Below are 22,500 nucleotides of genomic sequence, written 5' to 3'. Positions count from 1 at the left end.
TGTAAACACAATCTTCATGTCTGCTGATGTAGCCTCCACACTAACATAATACAGCTATTGTCTCAGTCCAACATCTGGATGGGTGGGTGGGTGGCAGGAAAAAAGAAGAAGAAAAAAAGAGCAAATGATGCCTGATCTCTCTCTTGTAAAAGCCAGCATTTGGCACACACACACACACACACACACACACACACACACACACACACACACACACACACACACACACCCACACACACACACACACACACACACACACACACATGTATAGAGAGCCAGCGTGGATGATGACGTACCTTACAGGACTTTCTGACACCATTTCATCTGTGAAAATGTCCTCGGGCTTGGGGTCCGGGATGGGGATGATGTACCCATTGTACGGAGTCAGGGCTTCCTCTGAGTCCGCCTCGTGCGGGAAGTCTCCGGGGCTCGGGTTTGGGTCGTAGGGGTCCGGTGGGGTGGAGGAGGAGGTGGTGGGGGAGGGCGGGGCGAAGGCCGGGCCCACGATGGGGAAGGGCGAGGAGGACAGCCTGGGCTTGGTGCGGGCCACCGCCGGGTGGTCACTCTTCAGAAAGCTGTCGTTCACCTGGCTGTATCTCTGTCATCAGGAGGGAAGACATTATTCGTTATCTCTAGGGCAGTGGTTCTCAAATGGGGGTCCGGGGACCCCCAGGGGTCTGTGGCACTTTGCCAGGGGGTCCGCGAAAAGTTTTCAGGAAAATAAAAATAAAACTTATTTTTTTTTCTTCCCAAAAGCTTCATAGCTCAATGGAAATATTTTATGAAGACGCATGGCGTCGAAACGTTAGTTTTTCAATAAAGTTTTTCAAAAAGGATCCGTGTGCTCCAGTGGCCTACTTTGGTGTTTTTTTTTTTTTTTGGACCTAAAGTGTTTTCTTTCAAGGAAATATTTTATGCTTTAAATCTAAAATGGTTCATGGATTACATTCTAATCTAACAAACCTATCAATTTAAAAGTCAAGCACGTTGACGTGGAAACAATTAAGTTTAGCCCAAAATCACAAATCAGGATAAGGTATATTTTCTATCTTGTAAGGGGTCCTTGGCTGAAAAACATTTGAGATTTTTGCTCTAGGGCACCCCATTGGCTTTTTTTTTTTTTTTTTTTTTTTTTTTTAACTTATATTAAGAAAATTACCATTCTAGAGTTCAGCAATAGACCAGTCTAGTGCCGGGCCGCCAGTCGTAGTGTGACGCGTGTATAAATAATGTACCTTTTTATAGCCGTCTGTCAGCATGTTCCCCATAGTGTGGACAAGAAAGGAGAACTCCGGTCTCTTCTCAAACTTCTCGTCCCAGCACTTCCTCATGATGTCATGACTGCAACATACACAACACAAAATTACTTGGTTTGAATCCTATTTTTGTATTTTAGCCTGAAACATTTCACGTGAATTAAAAGACGTACACTTCTTCGGAGGCGTGGGCAGGTTTGGACATGCGGTAGCCTCTCTTCAAGGCACTGTAGAAGAGCTCGTTCATGGGCAAGTCGGGGTAAGGGGTTCCTCCTGCAGAAACCATTGAAAAACGTTTAAAGAGATAGTTTGGTTTGTTTGATGTGGGCTCCTATGAGCTACGTGCTGACAGTCAGTGTACTACATGCAGGAGAATGCAGCCAGCGCGTCAGGCAAGTAGAGCTGTCTGCTGAGTGTGAAGGAGGCCATGAGCGAAAACGTACAAAACAACAGAAAAGATACATCAAATGCTTCCATACTGCTCACCTGGCATAATCCAAGTCTCCACAAGCCCCGAGATGCCAAGTTGACTTGAAAAGATGTAATTTACACCCTGTTCTTAGCTGAAATCTTCAGGTGCGGCAGCAGGTGGGGGGGCTGATGAGGCTACTGCACCAGGTGGCTACAGTGAAGGTTTTAGCTAAAAACAGTGTGCGAATGATGTCTTTTCATGTCAACTTGGCATCTCAGGGCTTGTGGAGACTTGGATTATGCCAGGTGAGCAGTATGGAAGCATTTTATGTATTTTTTCTTGTTATTTTGTACCTTTTTGCTCATGGCCTCCTTCACACTCAGCAGCTCTATTGCCTGACGCAGCCGGTCTCCATTTCTTCAAACTGGGACCGCGCCGGCTGCATTCTATTACATGTAGTACACTGACTGTATGCAAGTACCTCATACAACCCCACATCAAAAAACTGAACTATCCCTTTAAATTAAATCAAAAGATAAACTGGATTGGGAATCTGAAAGCACTCCTAAATATTTCTTTAAAATGGTTTGTCAGCTAAACATAACGAGATTCTCTCCTAAACCAACAAGACATTTGACATTGGTCACGTCTTATGAATTCCACTTATTCATCAAGATAAATAGCATGAAGTGATTTTTTTAATACATCATGTCCTTTAGGCAAATGCTGGGACTGGCCCACATCTGAAGAGAAAATAGATCAGAAAAGTCTTTCCATTGATCGTCGGATTCACACCAGGAAGTACAGAAAATCTTCCCAGAACTGTGACTTGGATTCATTTAGTTTTCCACTATGAAGGTTCACCACACAGACTAGCACTAAATGGGCAACAAACTGTCTCCTTTGCTCTCGGGGTCTTCTTCAAAAAGTCTTCAGAAGGTTGAAAAAGAAAAAAGCTCACAAAACTATCAGCAAGGAAAAAAGTGATTTCAAACCCTGACTGTGGCTAACAAGATCTAAACCTCTTCAAAAAGCTGGCATGGACTCACAATCGGACATGGAATTTGCTTCTGTAGCCTTGTATACACTCATTTACTAGCATTTTTGACATATAGTGAAAAAAGGCTTGTGTGTGTGGACTGACCCAGAGTGTAAATCTCCCAAAGTAGGATGCCAAACGACCACACATCACTCAAGGTGGTGTAGAGATTATGGAAGATGCTTTCCGGTGCCATCCACTTCAGAGGCAGGAAGGTCTAAGTGAGAGAAGAGAAAACACACTGAGTGTCAGAGAAAACACCCACTTCAGGGGCAGGAAGGTCTAAGTGAGAGGAGAGAAAACACACTGAGTGTCAGAGAAAACATCCACTTCAGAGGCAGGAAGGTCTAAGTGAGGGAAGAGAAAACACACTCAGTGTCAGAGAAAACAGACACTTCAGAGGCAGGAAGGTCTAAGTGAGAGAAGAGAAAACACACTGAGTGTCAGAGAAAACATCCACTTCAGAGGCAGGAAGGTCTAAGTGAGAGAAGAGAAAACACACTGAGTGTCAGAGAAAACATCCACTTCAGAGGCAGGAAGGTCTAAGTGAGAGAAGAGAAAACACACTGAGTGTCAGAGAAAACATCCACTTCAGAGGCAGGAAGGTCTAAGTGAGGGAAGAGAAAACACATTGAGTGTCAGAGAAAACATCCACTTCAGAGGCAGGAAGGTCTAAGTGAGGGAAGAGAAAACACACTGAGTGTCAGAGAAAACAGACACTTCAGAGGCAGGAAGGTCTAAGTGAGAGGAGAGAAAACACACTGAGTGTCAGAGAAAACATCCACTTCAGAGGCAGGAAGGTCTAAGTGAGGGAAGAGAAAACACACTGAGTGTCAGAGAAAACATCCACTTCAGAGGCAGGAAGGTCTAAGTGAGAGGAGAGAAAACACACTGAGTGTCAGAGAAAACAGACACTTCAGAGGCAGGAAGGTCTAAGTGAGGGAAGAGAAAACACACTGAGTGTCAGAGAAAACACCCACTTCAGGGGCAGGAAGGTCTAAGTGAGGGAAGAGAAAACACACTGAGTGTCAGAGAAAACATCCACTTCAGAGGCAGGAAGGTCTAAGTGAGAGGAGAGAAAACACACTGAGTGTCAGAGAAAACATCCACTTCAGAGGCTGGAAGGTCTAAGTGAGAGAAGAGAAAACACACTCAGTGTCAGAGAAAACAGACACTTCAGAGGCAGGAAGGTCTAAGTGAGGGAAGAGAAAACACACTCAGTGTCAGAGAAAACAGACACTTCAGAGGCAGGAAGGTCTAAGTGAGAGGAGAGAAAACACACTCAGTGTCAGAGAAAACAGACACTTCAGAGGCAGGAAGGTCTAAGTGAGGGAAGAGAAAACACACTGAGTGTCAGAGAAAACATCCACTTCAGAGGCAGGAAGGTCTAAGTGAGGGAAGAGAAAACACACTGAGTGTCAGAGAAAACATCCACTTCAGAGGCAGGAAGGTCTAAGTGAGAGAAGAGAAAACACATTGAGTGTCAGAGAAAACATCCACTTCAGAGGCAGGAAGGTCTAAGTGAGAGGAGAGAAAACACACTGAGTGTCAGAGAAAACATCCACTTCAGAGGCAGGAAGGTCTAAGTGAGAGGAGAGAAAACACACTGAGTGTCAGAGAAAACATCCACTTCAGAGGCAGGAAGGTCTAAGTGAGAGGAGAGAAAACACACTGAGTGTCAGAGAAAACATCCACTTCAGAGGCATGAAGGTCTAAGTGAGAGAAGAGAAAACACACTGAGTGTCAGAGAAAACATCCACTTCAGAGGCAGGAAGGTCTAAGTGAGAGAAGAGAAAACACACTGAGTGTCAGAGAAAACATCCACTTCAGAGGCAGAAAGGTCTAAGTGAGAGAAGAGAAAACACACTGAGTGTCAGAGAAAACATCCACTTCAGAGGCAGGAAGGTCTAAGTGAGGGAAGAGAAAACACACTGAGTGTCAGAGAAAACATCCACTTCAGAGGCAGGAAGGTCTAAGTGAGAGGAGAGAAAACACACTGAGTGTCAGAGAAAACATCCACTTCAGAGGCAGGAAGGTCTAAGTGAGGGAAGAGAAAACACATTGAGTGTCAGAGAAAACATCCACTTCAGAGGCAGGAAGGTCTAAGTGAGAGAAGAGAAAACACACTGAGTGTCAGAGAAAACATCCACTTCAGAGGCAGGAAGGTCTAAGTGAGAGAAGAGAAAACACACTGAGTGTCAGAGAAAACATCCACTTCAGAGGCAGGAAGGTCTAAGTGAGAGAAGAGAAAACACACTGAGTGTCAGAGAAAACATCCACTTCAGAGGCAGGAAGGTCTAAGTGAGAGAAGAGAAAACACACTGAGTGTCAGAGAAAACATCCACTTCAGAGGCAGGAAGGTCTAAGTGAGAGAAGAGAAAACACACTGAGTGTCAGAGAAAACATCCACTTCAGAGGCAGGAAGGTCTAAGTGAGAGAAGAGAAAACACACTGAGTGTCAGATAAAACATCCACTTCAGAGGCAGGAAGGTCTAAGTGAGAGAAGAGAAAACACACTGAGTGTCAGAGAAAACATCCACTTCAGAGGCAGGAAGGTCTAAGTGAGAGAAGAGAAAACACACTGAGTGTCAGAGAAAACATCCACTTCAGAGGCAGGAAGGTCTAAGTGAGAGGAGAGAAAACACACTGAGTGTCAGAGAAAACATCCACTTCAGAGGCAGGAAGGTCTAAGTGAGAGAAGAGAAAACACACTGAGTGTCAGAGAAAACAGACACTTCAGAGGCAGGAAGGTCTAAGTGAGAGAAGAGAAAACACACTGAGTGTCAGAGAAAACATCCACTTCAGAGGCAGGAAGGTCTAAGTGAGAGAAGAGAAAACACACTGAGTGTCAGAGAAAACATCCACTTCAGAGGCAGGAAGGTCTAAGTGAGAGGAGAGAAAACACACTGAGTGTCAGAGAAAACATCCACTTCAGAGGCAGGAAGGTCTAAGTGAGAGAAGAGAAAACACACTGAGTGTCAGAGAAAACAGACACTTCAGAGGCAGGAAGGTCTAAGTGAGAGAAGAGAAAACACACTGAGTGTCAGAGAAAACATCCACTTCAGAGGCAGGAAGGTCTAAGTGAGAGAAGAGAAAACACACTGAGTGTCAGAGAAAACATCCACTTCAGAGGCAGGAAGGTCTAAGTGAGGGAAGAGAAAACACACTGAGTGTCAGAGAAAACATCCACTTCAGAGGCAGGAAGGTCTAAGTGAGAGGAGAGAAAACACACTGAGTGTCAGAGAAAACATCCACTTCAGAGGCAGGAAGGTCTAAGTGAGAGAAGAGAAAACACACTGAGTGTCAGAGAAAACAGACACTTCAGAGGCAGGAAGGTCTAAGTGAGAGAAGAGAAAACACACTGAGTGTCAGAGAAAACATCCACTTCAGAGGCAGGAAGGTCTAAGTGAGGGAAGAGAAAACACACTGAGTGTCAGAGAAAACATCCACTTCAGAGGCAGGAAGGTCTAAGTGAGAGAAGAGAAAACACACTGAGTGTCAGAGAAAACACCCACTTCAGAGGCAGGAAGGTCTAAGTGAGAGGAGAGAAAACACACTCAGTGTCAGAGAAAACATCCACTTCAGAGGCAGGAAGGTCTAAGTGAGAGAAGAGAAAACACACTCAGTGTTAGAGAAAACATCCACTTCAGAGGCAGGAAGGTCTAAGTGAGAGAAGAGAAAACACACTCAGTGTCAGAGAAAACATCCACTTCAGAGGCAGGAAGGTCTAAGTGAGGGAAGAGAAAACACATTGAGTCTCAGAGAAAACATCCACTTCAGAGGCAGGAAGGTCTAAGTGAGAGGAGAGAAAACACACTGAGTGTCAGAGAAAACATCCACTTCAGAGGCAGGAAGGTCTAAGTGAGGGAAGAGAAAACACACTGAGTGTCAGAGAAAACATCCACTTCAGAGGCAGGAAGGTCTAAGTGAGAGGAGAGAAAACACACTGAGTGTCAGAGAAAACAGACACTTCAGAGGCAGGAAGGTCTAAGTGAGAGGAGAGAAAACACACTGAGTGTCAGAGAAAACATCCACTTCAGAGGCAGGAAGGTCTAAGTGAGGGAAGAGAAAACACACTCAGTGTCAGAGAAAACATCCACTTCAGAGGCAGGAAGGTCTAAGTGAGGGAAGAGAAAACACACTCAGTGTCAGAGAAAACAGACACTTATTATTATTTCTATAATATATTTATATATATATATATATAAATATATATATATATGTTTTTTGCTGGAGCTGCTTTCCATAAAGAAAGTGATATTTCTGCAGTGACACTCACGCTGCCTTTGGAGATGTAGTTGGAGTCGTGCATGATGTCTCTGGCCAGGCCGAAGTCACAGATCTTCACCAGCTTGCCCTCACAGATCAACACGTTTCTGGCAGCGAGGTCGCGGTGGACACACTGAAGTGGACAGAGACAATAGTGTCATTTCTCTAGCAGAGACTTAATAAATAAATATATATTATAATATATATATATAAGACTTATAAATGAATCAAATACAATGTGTTTCCCTTCTGTTTGTCAATGAACATCATCATACTTTTTCAGACAGGACACGGTGGTGATTATGAAATGTAACAGACAGGACATGGTGGTGAGTATGAAATGTAACAGACAAGACATGGTGGTGAGTATGAAATGTAACAGACAGGACACGGTGGTGAGTATGACATGTAACAGACAGGACACAGTGGTGAGTATGAAATGTAACAGACAGGACACGGTGGCGAGTATGAAATGTAACAGACAGGACACGGTGGTGAGTATGAAATGTAACAGACAGGACACGGTGGTGAGTATGAAATGTAACAGACAGGACATGGTGGTGAGTATGAAATGTAACAGACACGGTGGCGAGTATGAAATGTAACAGACAGGACACGGTGGTGAGTATGAAATGTAACAGACAGGACACGGTGGTGAGTATGAAATGTAACAGACACGGTGGCGAGTATGAAATGTAACAGACAGGACACGGTGGTGAGTATGAAATGTAACAGACAGGACATGGTGGCGAGTATGAAATGTAACAGACACGGTGGTGAGTATGAAATGTAACAGACAGGACACAGTAGTGAGTATGAAATGTAACAGACAGGACACGGTGGTGAGGATGAAATGTAACAGACAGGACATGGTGGTGAGTATGAAATGTAACAGACAGGACACGGTGGTGAGTATGAAATGTAACAGACACGGTGGTGAGTATGAAATGTAACAGACAGGACACGGTGGTGAGTATGAAATGTAACAGACAGGACACGGTGGTGAGTATGAAATGTAACAGACAGGACACGGTGGCGAGTATGAAATGTGACAGACACGGTGGCGAGTATGAAATGTAACAGACAGGACACGGTGGTGAGTATGAAATGTAACAGACAGGACATGGTGGTGAGGATTAAATGTAACAGACAGGACACAGTGGTGAGTATGAAATGTAACAGACAGGACACGGTGGTGAGGATGAAATGTAACAGACAGGACACGGTGGTGAGGATGAAATGTAACAGACAGGACATGGTGGTGAGTATGAAATGTAACAGACAGGACACGGTGGTGAGTATGAAATGTAACAGACAGGACACGGTGGTGAGTATGAAATGTAACAGACAGTAATACATCAGAGGGATCTGTGGTATTACAGTAAAGTGGAAGGGGGCAGCCTCTGAGTACAGTGTCTCCATAATAAAAGTACATCGACTAACAGAATAACATATATTTTTTCATATCCTACATTCTTGGAGGCGAGGAACTCCATGCCCTTCGCCACTTGGTAGCTGAAGCCTAAGAGATCGTTGTTGGTGAGGATGGGAGAGTCGCTGATGGCCATGGCCAGGTCCACTCTGCTGTCATCTAAATCAGAATCAGAATTAGAATCAGAATCACTTTTATTGCCACAGTATGCAAGTTACATACGAGGAATTTGTCTTAGTGTCTGTATGCAGCGTAGCGGTCACATCAATATACAGAGATAAGAAGTAGGAAGATAACTAAAGACAATCACAAAGTTGCAAGGGCAATCAAATCGAGTCAATATATACAATATGTACATGAGTGGTGAAGTGTTCTGTGGATAATAAATATGAATTTACATTGAATTTACATGAGATTTACAGACTGAGTTAAATAGGCGTTAAATATGCAGTGGATTTACATGAGATGAGAAACAGGAGATGACAAGGTGAGATGACAGAGATGAGAAGGTGAAGGAACGAGTCAAGAATCAAGACATCTTCCCTGTGGTTGAGTGTATTGCTGGAGGAACTCCTAGTGTCCTGTGACTCTATGGACTGACATTAAACTCATAGCCCATATACTGTATATATACATACATATATGTATATATACAGACATAAGACTCATAGGCCATATACTGTATATATAATGTACATACATATACATATACAGTACACACTGTACACCTTCCCTGGCTATGATCACTGTACTGGGGGGGGGGGGGGCACTATATTCACATGGGCCTGGCCCATCCTATTGGCTGCATTTATGGACCCGAGCCCGGCCCGAACCTGCAATTTTATAAGTAAGTTGGCTGTTTATCTGAACTATAACCCTGTTGTCTTTTCAGTCTCATGAATACATCAGGTTTTTACAATGTTATAACGTTCTGATTATCACACATATATAAAAAAGGTATCATATCTGACCGGCCCGACCCGGGCCCGAGGAATAGAGGGGAAATTCCAGCCCCACTGGCCTGGCTCTGCCTCATGTGCTTTCCATGAGACACAAACAGTCGCTGTTCTGTTCGGACCATCGACATAATATTCAGACCTATTCACCTTATTATTTGCCCATATAAGCGTGCTTCTGCATGACGTCATTTTGTAATCGTCTTTCCGTTTTACCCCCGGAAGTCTACCGTAGTCATTTTTAGACTTGCCAAAAAGCTGTTTTCAAGCAAAAAAACTGTTTTAAAGTTTTAATATTTTTTCGGGTGAGGACCTAACATTCCAAATATGTGACCAGTTTATCAGAATAACGCCTATTTGGAAATATTTAACGAGCAGCGAAGACTGGGAGCGCTGGCTGTGCTGACCGGTCGGACTAGCTAGTGTCAAACCTACTACTGGCAGTGAGAAAACACTGTCGACGTGCTTTTGTGACTAACATTAAATGCCGACCGGGTACAGCCATCGGCTCCTCGCAGCAGTAACGCTATGAACATGTAACTGAAGTTGGCCGCAGTGTAGCTTCTGAATGTTGCCAAACTTCATTCATTATTATAGTGACGTTTTGTTTTGAAATTGGCCGCCAACTAGTGCTGAACCGGAAGAACAAATACAATTGCGTCTAACGCGGAAGAGAGAAAAAGTGGGCGTGGTGAATAAGGTGTATACTACAGTATATTGTAGTTTAGCTGCTTATGCTGCTTATAGTGTGTCCAGTACATCTCATTGCCAGAGCTGGAAAATTCATTGTGGTCTACAGCAGTGTTCCCATGGTCTTTTTTTATACATACATTATACACATTAAACCTGGCAGGCTTGGTCTGATTTTCGATAATACAGAACATCGCTATATTTCCAAAATATTCCAATTTCGAAAATGTACTTTCGTAGGCTGTAGCGGGCTCAGTTTGAAAGTTTCTGATATCATAATGAAACTAGAAGACGTCACACAATGTCTATTTTATTTGCACATTTTAAAAAACAGAAACAGACAAAAAACAAAAACAAAACAATGTGCATCGATTGGTACCAACCATGTCATGCTAGCTTGTCAGGAAGGTGTCTAAATAACGCTCCAAACGTAGCTTCAATCTTAGCGAGGGAAACAACATTTTAAAGGGGTCCACTTTATTCACAGCCTAATGTTGGCAGGTATGTGTGTGTGTGTGTGTGTGTGTGTGTGTGTGTGTGTCTCAGTCCGTGTGTGTGTCTGTTTTGAACCAGTAGCCTCATGTTGTTATTTAGCCTTTCTGACACTATCGCATCCTCCACTGGTCCGTGTACATGGACCTTGATATTAATTCTTATTTTTGATAGTCTTAATTAAAAAATTTTTTTTTTTTTTTTATTGATTCTTATCCATTGGTAACTTAATCTCTCATACCTCATATCAACATTTCATGCTTACTGAATTTTAACCCCTCAAATGCCAGTTTACTGTATTTACTGTACAATAAAATTTTCAGTAGAAAACACAAAATATGATTTTTTTCCCTTCCCATGAATGCCACCTGGTGGCGGGGTGGTGGGATTATCATAGCTATGGATTGGTCACATTTTTCACGGAGGAATTACTTTCTTCCATCTTCCATCTTTTGAGAATTGCAAATTTGCATTTTTATAACTTTCATGGATCTTGATATTAGTACTTGTTTTTTATATTTATAATTAAGTATTTTCTTATTTTTTATCGATCCATATGCGTCCCTGATTCCATTCCTCCTACCTCATATCCGTAGTTGAACATCCGGCTGAAAAAACACGCTTGAACGACGCCATTTAGGCCATGAGCGAGAGAGCACAGAACTGGCCTCCACGGATGACGCTCTGACCGCCTTCCCCACCCGAGAGGCTCCTTCGTGGGCATCGGATTTACTGTGCCTCGCTGCGCCTCGCTGCTTTGCGTGTACCTCAAAGCGGGAGTCATATAACGATGTTAGAAAGCCATGATCACGACAAGATTAGAGATCTAGAGTCAATTTTTGACGCCGATTCCAGCGATGCTATTCACGAGTCTCTACAATGAACGGGCGCGGAGATACGATGTACTTTCAAATAAGGTAAATATAACAAAAAAAAGATGAAACTGTCAATTTTCGACTGCCAGCTAGTTTTCACAAAAAACACAAACGAGCTTCATTCATCCATCAATCTCGGTCTAAAGGCTTCAAATCATTAGTTTGCACCGGAAAATCCGCGTTCCCAGGTCATGTGACCATGTTTCCATGATGATCACTGTAGGGTATATTTCATGTAAATCTCCATGCAATTGGTTGCTGTGCCTACACGGGGCAAATAGGGGGGGGGGGGGCAAACACAATAGAAACTACAAATTTGATGTCTTGACTCGAGCTGAGAGGTGTAAGATCAGAAAAATAATTATTTTTGGGGAAAGTAGGTGGGAGTCGGAAAAAAAATGATGTTTTTTTGCAAAATTAACATTGAAATCAATGGGAAAACTATGCAATGGATTTTGAAGCCTTGTAACTCCACCAAATGTTCAATCAACCCCAAGGTTAGATATTAAGGTCAAATTTCAAGGTATTTGGTCCAGGATGCCCGCTGAAAAAAATGAAATACATTAATTTTGTAAGAATTTCCTGGAGGTCTCAAAAAGGCGGTTATAATGAAAGTAATGACCGTTCAGCCGAACCTTAATAGTAAGTTGAGGAGTTTCTGATGGCAACGTGAATTACCATAATAAACCATAAAAAAAACCTGTGCTGAATTTCAGACCTTTCGCTCCAGGATTTTCCAAATTTAACACGTTCACTGCCAATGACGAGTTGAGTCGTCAAAAAAAATCCAACGGTTGACTGCCAATGACGAGTTGAGTCGTTGGAGCCACTGAACGTGTACAACCCATTCCACCGACCCACTAAGTGGCGACAGTGCTCTCCAGACTAGAAAAAGCAGAGCCAAAACTGCAGGGGAACGCGCGAGGAAACCATTCTCTCATACTGTAAAATGGATTGGCGAAAACGCTTTCGCTTTCGCGCATTATCGCGCTGGGAGCTGGCGGTGGGGGATTGCAAATTTGCATAATAGATTATGGGTGAAACACACTTTGAAACACCAGCAGAAAGTGCAGAATCGCACACAGCTTCATTCCAGCTGAGCTCAACCGAAAACCCAGAAACGAACGAGCCTCATTCTCATACTGTAGGCGAAAACGCTTTCACGCTGGTGCACACGGGCGCACAACGGTGGGGGGTTCCAAAAATAGACTGGGTGGAAAACACACTTTGAAACACGCAGCATAAAGCCTAGAATCGCACAAAGCTTCATCAAAGCTCTCAAACCCAAGAAACGAGTGAGCCCCATCCACACTCACCGACGAGGGGGCCGCCAGGGAGGGAGGCTGCTCACTGCTCAGACAGGCAGTAGAAACTCGCTTGTGACAAACGCTGCTGAAAGCCACCAGACACGCCCACGGAGGGAGGAGTTTGAAGGAGAGGGCGTTCAGAACTATATTGTTTAGATGTCTGATCTCTCACTGATGCCAAAAATAAATGGTTAAAGTGACTGTTCTGCCTGTTTGATTGAATTTCACAAAACTGCGATTATCTCAGCTTTCAGTCTCAGACGCTGAAACCATGCTGTACTCAACGGCTAATATCTACATAACTACTAACTCTACAAACTAACTCTTTTAGACAGAGAAAGCACACATTCTATTAGTACTTTTGTGAACTTTGTGTTCACAAAGTCCAAGCAGAAAATAATCCTCGGCTCTTGTAAAATGAGCCAGAATCCTCAAAAAAACCCTCTGGCAGAAGCTACCTACAGTAAAAAAAAACCGGCTGGCAGTGAATGTGTTAACTTACGCGATTACCGCTTCGATCCGGCTAGCCGGACCAGCGGGGTACAAATCAGCTAATTTTATTTTATGGGAAAGAAATTTGGTATCTGCAGTGGGAAGTGGTCCCTGGGAATTTTGGTTTGGTACATAGTGGTACTTGGTCTGAAAAGTTTGGGAACCCCTGCTCTACAAGAAACACACCCAGCTATATCTACACACACACACACACACACACACACACACACACACACACACACACACACACACACACACACACACACACACACACACACACACACACACACGCACACACACACAGTTCAAACCTTGTTCCTGGTAGAGGTCCTGCTGGTAGGGAGACTCATACTGAGAAGGCTGGATGTCTGCATACTTGATGGAGTCTATTTGCTCCTGCATGGGCACGTAGAGCGAGGGCTCGTCTTTGCTCATGTCCATGTAGTTTCCATCACACTCGCTGCCGAAAGACACATAGCTGTGGAGAGGGACGAGGTTTCAGAAAGACTCATAGCTGTGGAGAGGGACGAGGTTCAGAAAGACACATAGCTGTGGAGAGGGACTAGGTTTCAGAAAGACACATAGCTGTGGAGAGGGACTAGGTTCAGAAAGACACATAGCTGTGGAGAGGGACGAGGTTCAGAAAGACACATAGCTGTGGAGAGGGACTAGGTTTCAGAAAGACACATAGCTGTGGAGAGGGACTAGGTTCAGAAAGACACATAGCTGTGGAGAGGGACGAGGTTCAGAAAGACACATAGCTGTGGAGAGGGACGAGGTTTCAGAAAGACACATAGCTGTGGAGAGGGACGAGGTTCAGAAAGACACATAGCTGTGGAGAGGGACTAGGTTTCAGAAAGACACATAGCTGTGGAGAGGGACGAGGTTTCAGAAAGACACATAGCTGTGGAGAGGGACTAGGTTCAGAAAGACACATAGCTGTGGAGAGGGACGAGGTTCAGAAAGACACATAGCTGTGGAGAGGGACGAGGTTCAGAAAGACACATAGCTGTGGAGAGGGACGAGGTTCAGAAAGACACATAGCTGTGGAGAGGGACTAGGTTTCAGAAAGACACATAGCTGTGGAGAGGGACTAGGTTCAGAAAGACACATAGCTGTGGAGAGGGACGAGGTTTCAGAAAGACACATAGCTATGGAGAGGGACGAGGTTCAGAAAGACACATAGCTGTGGAGAGGGACGAGGTTCAGAAAGACACATAGCTGTGGAGAGGGACTAGGTTTCAGAAAGACACATAGCTGTGGAGAGGGACGAGGTTTCAGAAAGACACATAGCTGTGGAGAGGGACGAGGTTTCAGACAGACACATAGCTGTGGAGAGGGACTAGGTTTCAGAAAGACACATAGCTGTGGAGAGGGACGAGGTTCAGAAAGACACATAGCTGTGGAGAGGGACTAGGTTTCAGAAAGACACATAGCTGTGGAGAGGGACTAGGTTTCAGAAAGACACATAGCTGTGGAGAGGGACTAGGTTTCAGAAAGACACATAGCTGTGGAGAGGGACGAGGTTTCAGAAAGACACATAGCTGTGGAGAGGGACTAGGTTTCAGAAAGACACATAGCTGTGGAGAGGGACGAGGTTTCAGAAAGACACATAGCTGTGGAGAGGGACTAGGTTTCAGACAATGGGATTCAGTGAAATGTCCCAAATCCACACTTCCTTGACGGTCCCTGACCACATCAAAGCTCATGTGAAAAAGGGTGTCTGTGGTCGTCTCTCCGGCACCGAGAAATGTGACAACAGAGACATTTGAATAAAAAGAAGGACACACCAAGCGCTCCTTTGTGCAGCTGTGAATGGTGATTTTGTGCAGGATGTGCGTTTGGCTCGCTCACCCTTTCCTCTGGCTGAGCGGAGTGCTCCCTCCGGAGATGCGGCAGCCGGAGTCCTCCTGGTTCTTCTCAGCGTAGTACTGTAGGAAGGTGTGCTTGTTCCTGTGCAGATAGTCCACCAGGTCGCCATAGCGACAGTACTCCGTCACCAGGTACAGAGGGCCTGATTGGTGGAGCAGCAGAGAGTTATGAAGAAACATGAGTAGTCTACATCATATCATATATATATATTATTTAGATTTTAGCAAATGTGGATCAAAGAGTGCTGAAACTTTTAGCATACATACATACTTAAAATAATTACCGTATATATTAAGTTGTATTAGGCTTAACATATAGGTAACACTTAATAATGACTAGTAAATGATTAATTAATCATTATTTAATAATTAATTAATCAGATGTATTAATATTTAATGTTTAGGTAACAATCCCTTTGATTGCCTTCATTAACAATTTGTTAGTAATTTGTTATTATCAATCTTAAACACTTAAATTCTGAGTTAATTAAATGATTAACAAATAATTTGTAAAATATAAATAAACATTATGTTAAATTTGCAACTGATGTTTACAATGATTAATACATGGTTTACAAAACATAACTAAAGTATTGCTATATCATTATTAATTAGTAAACAAAGTATTAAACTAAATAATCATAAATAATCATCAAAAACAGTTGTTAGTAAAGCATTAAACCATATGAATTGATAATATATAATGATTAATTCATTTATGAGTGCATATTCAAATTATTATTATTATTATTTTCGTAACTTTTATATGTGATGAATCAGTTGTGTGTTGCTGCTATAAACCATTCACCAAATGAATGGCTGTGCTGCTCACCCTGTTTGGTGCAGGCTCCCAGCAAGTTCACAATGTTGAGGTGAGGACCAAGGTGACTCATGATCTTCAGCTCTGACATCAGAGCCTGAGTCTCACTCCTCCTGGCTGTGGCTGGATGGAGAGAGGATGGGGGGGGAGAGAGAGAGAGAGAGAGAGAGAGACAGGGAGCGAGAGAGATAGAGAGATAGAGGGAGAGAGAGAGAGAGAGAGAGAGAGAAAGAGGGATGTGTGTGAAAGCGGGGCAGTGCGAGCAAGGTAATAGAACAGGAGGAGAGCAAAACATAACGTTCACTATGGCAGCCAGACCAGGACACATCATTGCTGCCTTGCCAAACTGCACAATGACAAGCTGGCTGAGCCTGGAGCCGGACTGGCAACCAAACTAAAGCACCTCAGGGTGCTGCTCTCACTCTTTGCTCACAGGAATATGGCATTCGTGTCCCAATATTTGACAGCTATGCAGGCGACTCCACTGAGCTCTCTGTATTCTACACCCTGTCTTTCTACTGCTTTCTTCTGTTGTGCCTCTTACATTTCAGCATCTTCACGGCCACCTTGGTGCTGGACTGGGAGTGAGAGAGACCGAACGCTGTGGCCTCGACCACCCTGCCAAACGCCCCCGAGCCAAGAGTGCGACCTGCAAAACAAAGCAGCGTTCAAGAGAAAAGAGTTGGAACGGAACACACAGCAAAGCCAAATAAGGAGGAAGAACATTTCTCTGAATTAAAACAATATTACTGTAAGCAAATTCCTCCGGTGCGTTTGTGCCCATGGAAGGGGAGATGAGAGTTTTGCCTGTAGTTAATAATAATATATAATATAATATAATATAATATATAATATATATATAACCGATCACTCCAGATGACTTTTCTTTGCAGAGGCCTGACCATGGCAGCCGTCGGTGGTCTGGAGAAACCTGCTGTTTGTAACAAACAGCTGACTCTCTCTTGACTCTCTCTTTCTTGAATCAACCATGCAGAAGTCATCCAAAACCACCTGCTAGTGACTACAGCAGTGGTTCTCAAACTCTTTCCAAGTACCCCCTTTACCAGACTACAACATTTAGCATAGAAAACTGCAAGAGAAAACTATAGCATCTGATGCAATGAATGATAACCCACCTTTTGAAGAATATAACATTACAAAATAAGAAATGGAGTGAAAGAGTTGCGATGATTAGTGCCTCCTGGGCAGATTTATTTTAAGGTTTCATTTATTTTCATTATTTATTCTTAAATTTTTTCCATTTTCCCCTTTCTCTCAAGTACCCCCAGTAGTACCTCCACATACCCCTAGGGGTAAGCGTTCCCCAGTTTGGGAACCAGTGGACTACAGCTTAATTGACCGTGCAGGTCTGTGCAATATTGAGTCCGATATTGACAATCAAATTATTGGCCGGCTGCAACTTACTCAAAATGCAACCGCTCAGGTTTGAACTGAGCAAAACAGCTTTACAGCCATTCATTTGAAAATTCTTAAAGTGGTTTGTAAGTCTCCAATGGTCTGCCAACTGTCTCTTCCTGCCTGATATTTGTTCTATATGAGTCAAAATCCTAAATCATTTTGTGCTTTAACCATCCGTACAGAGAGAACCAAAACAGCTGGGAAGCTAGTGTTTAGCTTCTGGATTTTTATTTATTTATCTTTATTTATACAGGGGGAGTCTTATAATGCTCTCTTTTTCAGGAGCGTCCTGTTCACATTCACACACACATTCATACCTGGAAGCTGACCAGTACAACCACCGTCTGATCTGCTGGCAACTGATCAGCTCCACTGGAGCGGTTGGGGGTTAAGGGCCTTGCTCAAGGGCATCTCAGTGGTGGTAATGAGGGAGGGGCAAGCGCTGCCTTTTCACTTTCCCCAGCCAGATTTATCCTGCTGGTCCTGGGGATTGAACCGACGACCTTCCGGTCACAAGCTTGCTTCTCTAACCATTGGGCCACCACTGCCCCTTAACATTTAACTTATTTTAACCGTACACTATAATTGTAATAACATAACCCAACCCTGACCATTTGTACATCCATTTTATATTCATTGAAAAAATCTCTTTGAGGTGCATCATTGTATGAAATGTGCTCTATAAATAAATTTGACTTGACTTTTGACTTGACCACTGCAAGGCTATATAAGTTACCTTTCTGATAGAAGTCATGTTAAGTCATATCCATCACTATGATTCATGCCCTCTTTTCCAAAAGCCTCACCCAGCACCAGGTTGTCCCGCGGCATCTCCCAGGCCAGGTCGTAGGGCAGGTGGATGGGGTCCACATAGATGTACTCATGACCGTCCAGACTCACCGACTCAATCACCTTCCACCTGATCTCATACCGCGGCTTCTGGGAACGCACAGAAACACAGACAACTGAGTGAAAACTGATGCACCGATATTCAGCTGCTCTTTTCTAATTCTATCCAGTGCAATTTTCAATAAAAATAAATAAAACAAATCAAGAATGGGCTAATGTTGGAGTTTGTCGGTCTCACCTTCCTCCATACAGCAACGAGGATGATGACGGAGATGATGATGATGACCACTAAAGCGAGAACAGCAGCCAACACTGCCACCTGGGAGAACAGCGCTGCAACAGAGGCAAGCAGACAGAGCATTACTCGGCACGTTCCACACTGAGCATTTGCCATTATAACACTCACAGGTTGTGTCTCGCTCCACTGGTTGTGACATCCACACAGAACATTATTATACTACTCTCACCCACTGAGAGATATATATATATAATATGTCCATGCTCTCACCTGGCATTAAACCACACATTATAAACATGGCTCAGAGAGCATCGTACAGCTATAGGGAGCCAAAGTGGAACGTCACTTCCTGCTTCAGCACTGTACCAGAGATTTTCATCCGCCATTTATTTTCCCATAGACATTTCGTAAAATGCTTATGAAAATAGTTTTACCAGTTCAAACCAAACAGTTCAGATATATTTAGAAACCGGAGAGATTGCATGACATTTCACTCTGACCAAAACGTAAAAAATGAGGGTTTAAAGAGAATATTTTTTCGACGTTGTTGTTTTTTGTTTGTTGTTGGTCCGAGTGAAATGTTCTATGGTCTCTCCCGATGCTAAATATAGCTGAACCGTTTGGTTTGACCAAGTAAAACTATTTTTTATAAACATTTTACGAAATGTCTATGGGGAAATAAATGGCGGATAAAAATCTCTGGTACAGTGCTGAAGCAGGAAGTAGGCGGTCACTTTGCCTCTCTATAACTAGAACTGTAATCATTTTCAAAGATATGGTTAGGGGGGGGGAACAGCACGGGGCATTAAATACTACAATAAACATGGATTGTTATAGATTAAGAAGAAACCCATGCATTTTGTTCTGTACTGAACACACATAGGCCATGTTCACATTACAGGCAAATCCGATTTACTGCTAAAGTCATTAATCATCATTATCTTGATTGGTTTCCCAAATCTGATTTGGGAGTGTGTCCGCACTGCCACAAATCTGATTTGGGCAAGTGTTCAAGTCGGATCTGTGTGTCCAGGCCTCATGTGGTTTGGGACAAGTGACACAAATCAGACTTGGAGCGTCCAGACTCATAAAACCAATCTGGATAGAATCATCAATAGGTCATTAAAGTTCACAAACCAGATTTAGCCTCCTAGTCTGAACATGGCCATATTGTTGCTGTCACTTGAAGAACTTGTATCTAAAAAAAAACATGACCATCATGCGTCATGAGTTTATCCAATGGAGCTTTGAAAGAGTTTCATAAAACCAAATGTAACAGAATTTGTCTCAACCCAGAGAGAAGCGTGCAATCCCTCAAAGGGAAGTGAAAACATCAAAATCCCCCACATGACAGCAACAGGAATTGTGATGTAAGACCTCCGGAGACACCTACTGCTGGACACCAGCTTGACGTCTCGCCTGTCCAGCCCTCCCTGATTGCTGGCCTGGCAGCGCACGGTGACCTGCTGGGGCTTGTGGAAGGTCACCTGGCTGCGGACCTGGCTGATCTTACGCCTCTGGCTGTAGCTCACATTGGTCTGGATGCTCAGGGTCTCGGCGTCGGGCATCAGAGGCTGCCAGACCGCCGTCCGGTTGCTACACCTGGGGCAGCGCACAAAACCAAAAGGTCCACTTCAAATCACTTAGACATGATAGTAGATTACTTGTCAAATCCAAGTCTGTTTGTGAAATAACATCCACCGAGATCCACATGTGCAGCAGTGCGTCAGACTAGACGGAATCAAGACAGACACAGAACTACAAAGTCAAACAAACTTGTGTGTATGGTCAGCCCCCTAGTGTTCAGTGTGTGACAGATCAGTGACAGTGATGAATGGGTAAGCGCTATACGACTCACTTGAGCATGCTGTCACAGCTGTACCACTGTACGCTCGGGGATGGGACCCCCTCAGCTACACAGGTCACCAAGTGCCTCTTCCCAGGCAGGTGGTGGTCACTCAGCTCTTTAATCTGAGAGGGAACTACACACAGGGTGGGGGACAGCCTCCATTAATCATTCTAGACACGGGTAACAATAATCAGCAGTTACATAATCATCACTTGACTCTTCCCATGATGCATCACGCTGCTCAGCATCGTGCATCACGCTGCTCAGCATCATGCATCACGCTGCTCAGCATCGTGCATCACGCTGCTCAGCATCATGCATCACGCTGCTCAGCATCATGCATCACGCTGCTCAGCATCATGCATCACGCTGCTCAGCATCATGCATCACGCTGCTCAGCATCATGCATCACGCTGCTCAGCATCATGCATCACGCTGCTCAGCATCATGCATCACGCTGCTCAGCATCGTACGAAGACTATATTTTCAACTCTGCATAATGAGGGCTGAGGGGAAAGCATGTGGACGCACACCGTGTATGTCAGGGATACTCAACTTGCTTTGCCCGGGGGCCACTTTCGTGAAATGATAGAAGGCCAGGGGCCAGTTAATAAACAAACAATTTTCTGTAGCGGATTGTAGGTTTTTGGGGTGTCAGCCGGAGTTTAGTCTGACAATGTTGTGCACACCGGATAGTTAGTTAGGTTAAGTTAGTTAGGTTAAGTACATACATAAGTACTTGGGTAGCGAGCAGACGGCAGTATTTGACAATTTAGCAGCTAAATCATAGATTATTGAAAGATATTCCATATTCCAGACTGAAATGCTATAACAGAATTGGAGTATTGGCCAGAGTGACATGAACATTTGGACACTTATTCAGCTGGCATCTTGCATGTTGCGTTCAGGTGCACTGTAAAAAAATAAAAAAATAATTGCAATTCCATCGCCCGGCCCGCGGGCCGCAAGTTGAGTATCATTGGTGTACGCCATTATTTCAACTTTGTTAGAGCGACCTCTCACCTTGCACCTCCAGGTCAAAGGTCACTTCCTTCGTGTCATCTCCATTACTGACACGGACAGTGTAGAGGCCCCTCTGCTCCATCCTCACCCTCACCAGGGTCAGAATACTGATGTACCTGAGGTCGCGGAAATATGGACAAAAAGGTTTGAATTTAAGACACACAAACACGTCAATAAAAAAGCGACATCGTTTAAAAATCCTGAGAGCATTGGCATTTGCAACACTGTAATCTGTTTATGAAACTGAAAGACATTTGAGAATGTGTACGCGTGTTGTGTTTATGGTTCCTGTGTGATGTTGAAAGACGGGAGTCTTTGGCCTCCAGAGAGTATTGTGTTACTCTCTGCCAAGTCCTTATCTGGTGATGACTGACAAGAGCTAGATGTCTCCAGGGGCCGTCGTTAGAACCTTAGTCTCATGCTAATTACGTCAAAACATTTGCGCTGTTGCTTCAAAATATCAAAGTGTGCTCTGGTATGCAGGTTCCAGTCTGATGTGATGTCCCACCTGGTCTCGTGCTCCTGCCTGGTGGTGAGGGTTTTGTCTCCGTTAATGGTGGCACTGTCTTTGCTCCAGAGGACCTGCGGGTGAGGGTAGGCCTCGAACTCCACTCTCAGCACCACGTTCTCATGCAGTTGCGCTGAAACGTTTCGTTGCCGAACCGGACCCAGGTCCACGAAGCCTCTCTCTGAGGGAGGAAGGTTCATACGATCAACCAAATCATGTACATTTCTTTTTGAAATGGCGTTTAAATGGCATTTAAATCACGTCTCAAGACGCACTTTTATTCTCTGGCCTTTCCCTAGCAAACCTGAGTGGTTTGATATTTTTAAATTTGACGCTGTGTTTGTTTTATGTGTTTGATGCTTTTAAATGTGACACTCTCTCTCTCGTAACGGGACAAGCCCCGTCTTTTATTGTCACACGAACACCACAACACATGCATGCGGCCACAACACACTCATGCTGACGGTGGCCGGTGAAAAGTGTCCTCTGCATTTAACCCATCCAGGCATGTCCTTTCCTCCGGGGGGCAGGCCAGGAGCAGTGGTCTCTTTCTCGTACAGCGCCCGGGGACCAACTTCGGATGTTGTCTGTGTATGTTTTATGAGTGAGGTGTTATTTATATATATATTTTCAATCTGTTAAGCACTTTGGTGCAACATTGTTGTTTTTAAATGTGCTATACAAATAAAGTTGGTATGGTATGGTA

The 22,500-nt window shown here is 43.9% G+C and overlaps 1 protein-coding gene across 1 annotated transcript in view; it reads right to left on the bottom strand.

The window, feature by feature from the left end:
• pdgfrb (platelet-derived growth factor receptor, beta polypeptide) overlaps positions 1-22,500 on the bottom strand; it is a gene marked incomplete at its 5' end in the record, with an annotated part of 31,225 nt that overhangs the window by 3,152 nt on the left and 5,573 nt on the right. Inside the window, 16 exons of the mRNA XM_083651278.1 lie at positions 294-595; positions 1,233-1,338; positions 1,427-1,526; positions 2,810-2,921; positions 6,984-7,106; positions 8,446-8,564; positions 13,520-13,695; positions 15,072-15,231; positions 15,921-16,031; positions 16,453-16,557; positions 18,134-18,266; positions 18,415-18,509; positions 19,808-20,016; positions 20,273-20,396; positions 21,287-21,402; positions 21,795-21,975. Coding sequence (XP_083507404.1) covers positions 294-595; positions 1,233-1,338; positions 1,427-1,526; positions 2,810-2,921; positions 6,984-7,106; positions 8,446-8,564; positions 13,520-13,695; positions 15,072-15,231; positions 15,921-16,031; positions 16,453-16,557; positions 18,134-18,266; positions 18,415-18,509; positions 19,808-20,016; positions 20,273-20,396; positions 21,287-21,402; positions 21,795-21,975 — 2,272 coding nt within the window. The remainder of the gene's footprint in view (positions 1-293; positions 596-1,232; positions 1,339-1,426; positions 1,527-2,809; positions 2,922-6,983; positions 7,107-8,445; positions 8,565-13,519; positions 13,696-15,071; positions 15,232-15,920; positions 16,032-16,452; positions 16,558-18,133; positions 18,267-18,414; positions 18,510-19,807; positions 20,017-20,272; positions 20,397-21,286; positions 21,403-21,794; positions 21,976-22,500) is intronic.

The sequence above is a fragment of the Poromitra crassiceps genome (genome assembly GCF_964638095.1).
Source record: "Poromitra crassiceps genome assembly, chromosome: 15".
NCBI lineage: Eukaryota > Metazoa > Chordata > Actinopteri > Beryciformes > Melamphaidae > Poromitra > Poromitra crassiceps.
This window is presented reverse-complemented; position numbering and strand designations above follow the sequence as displayed.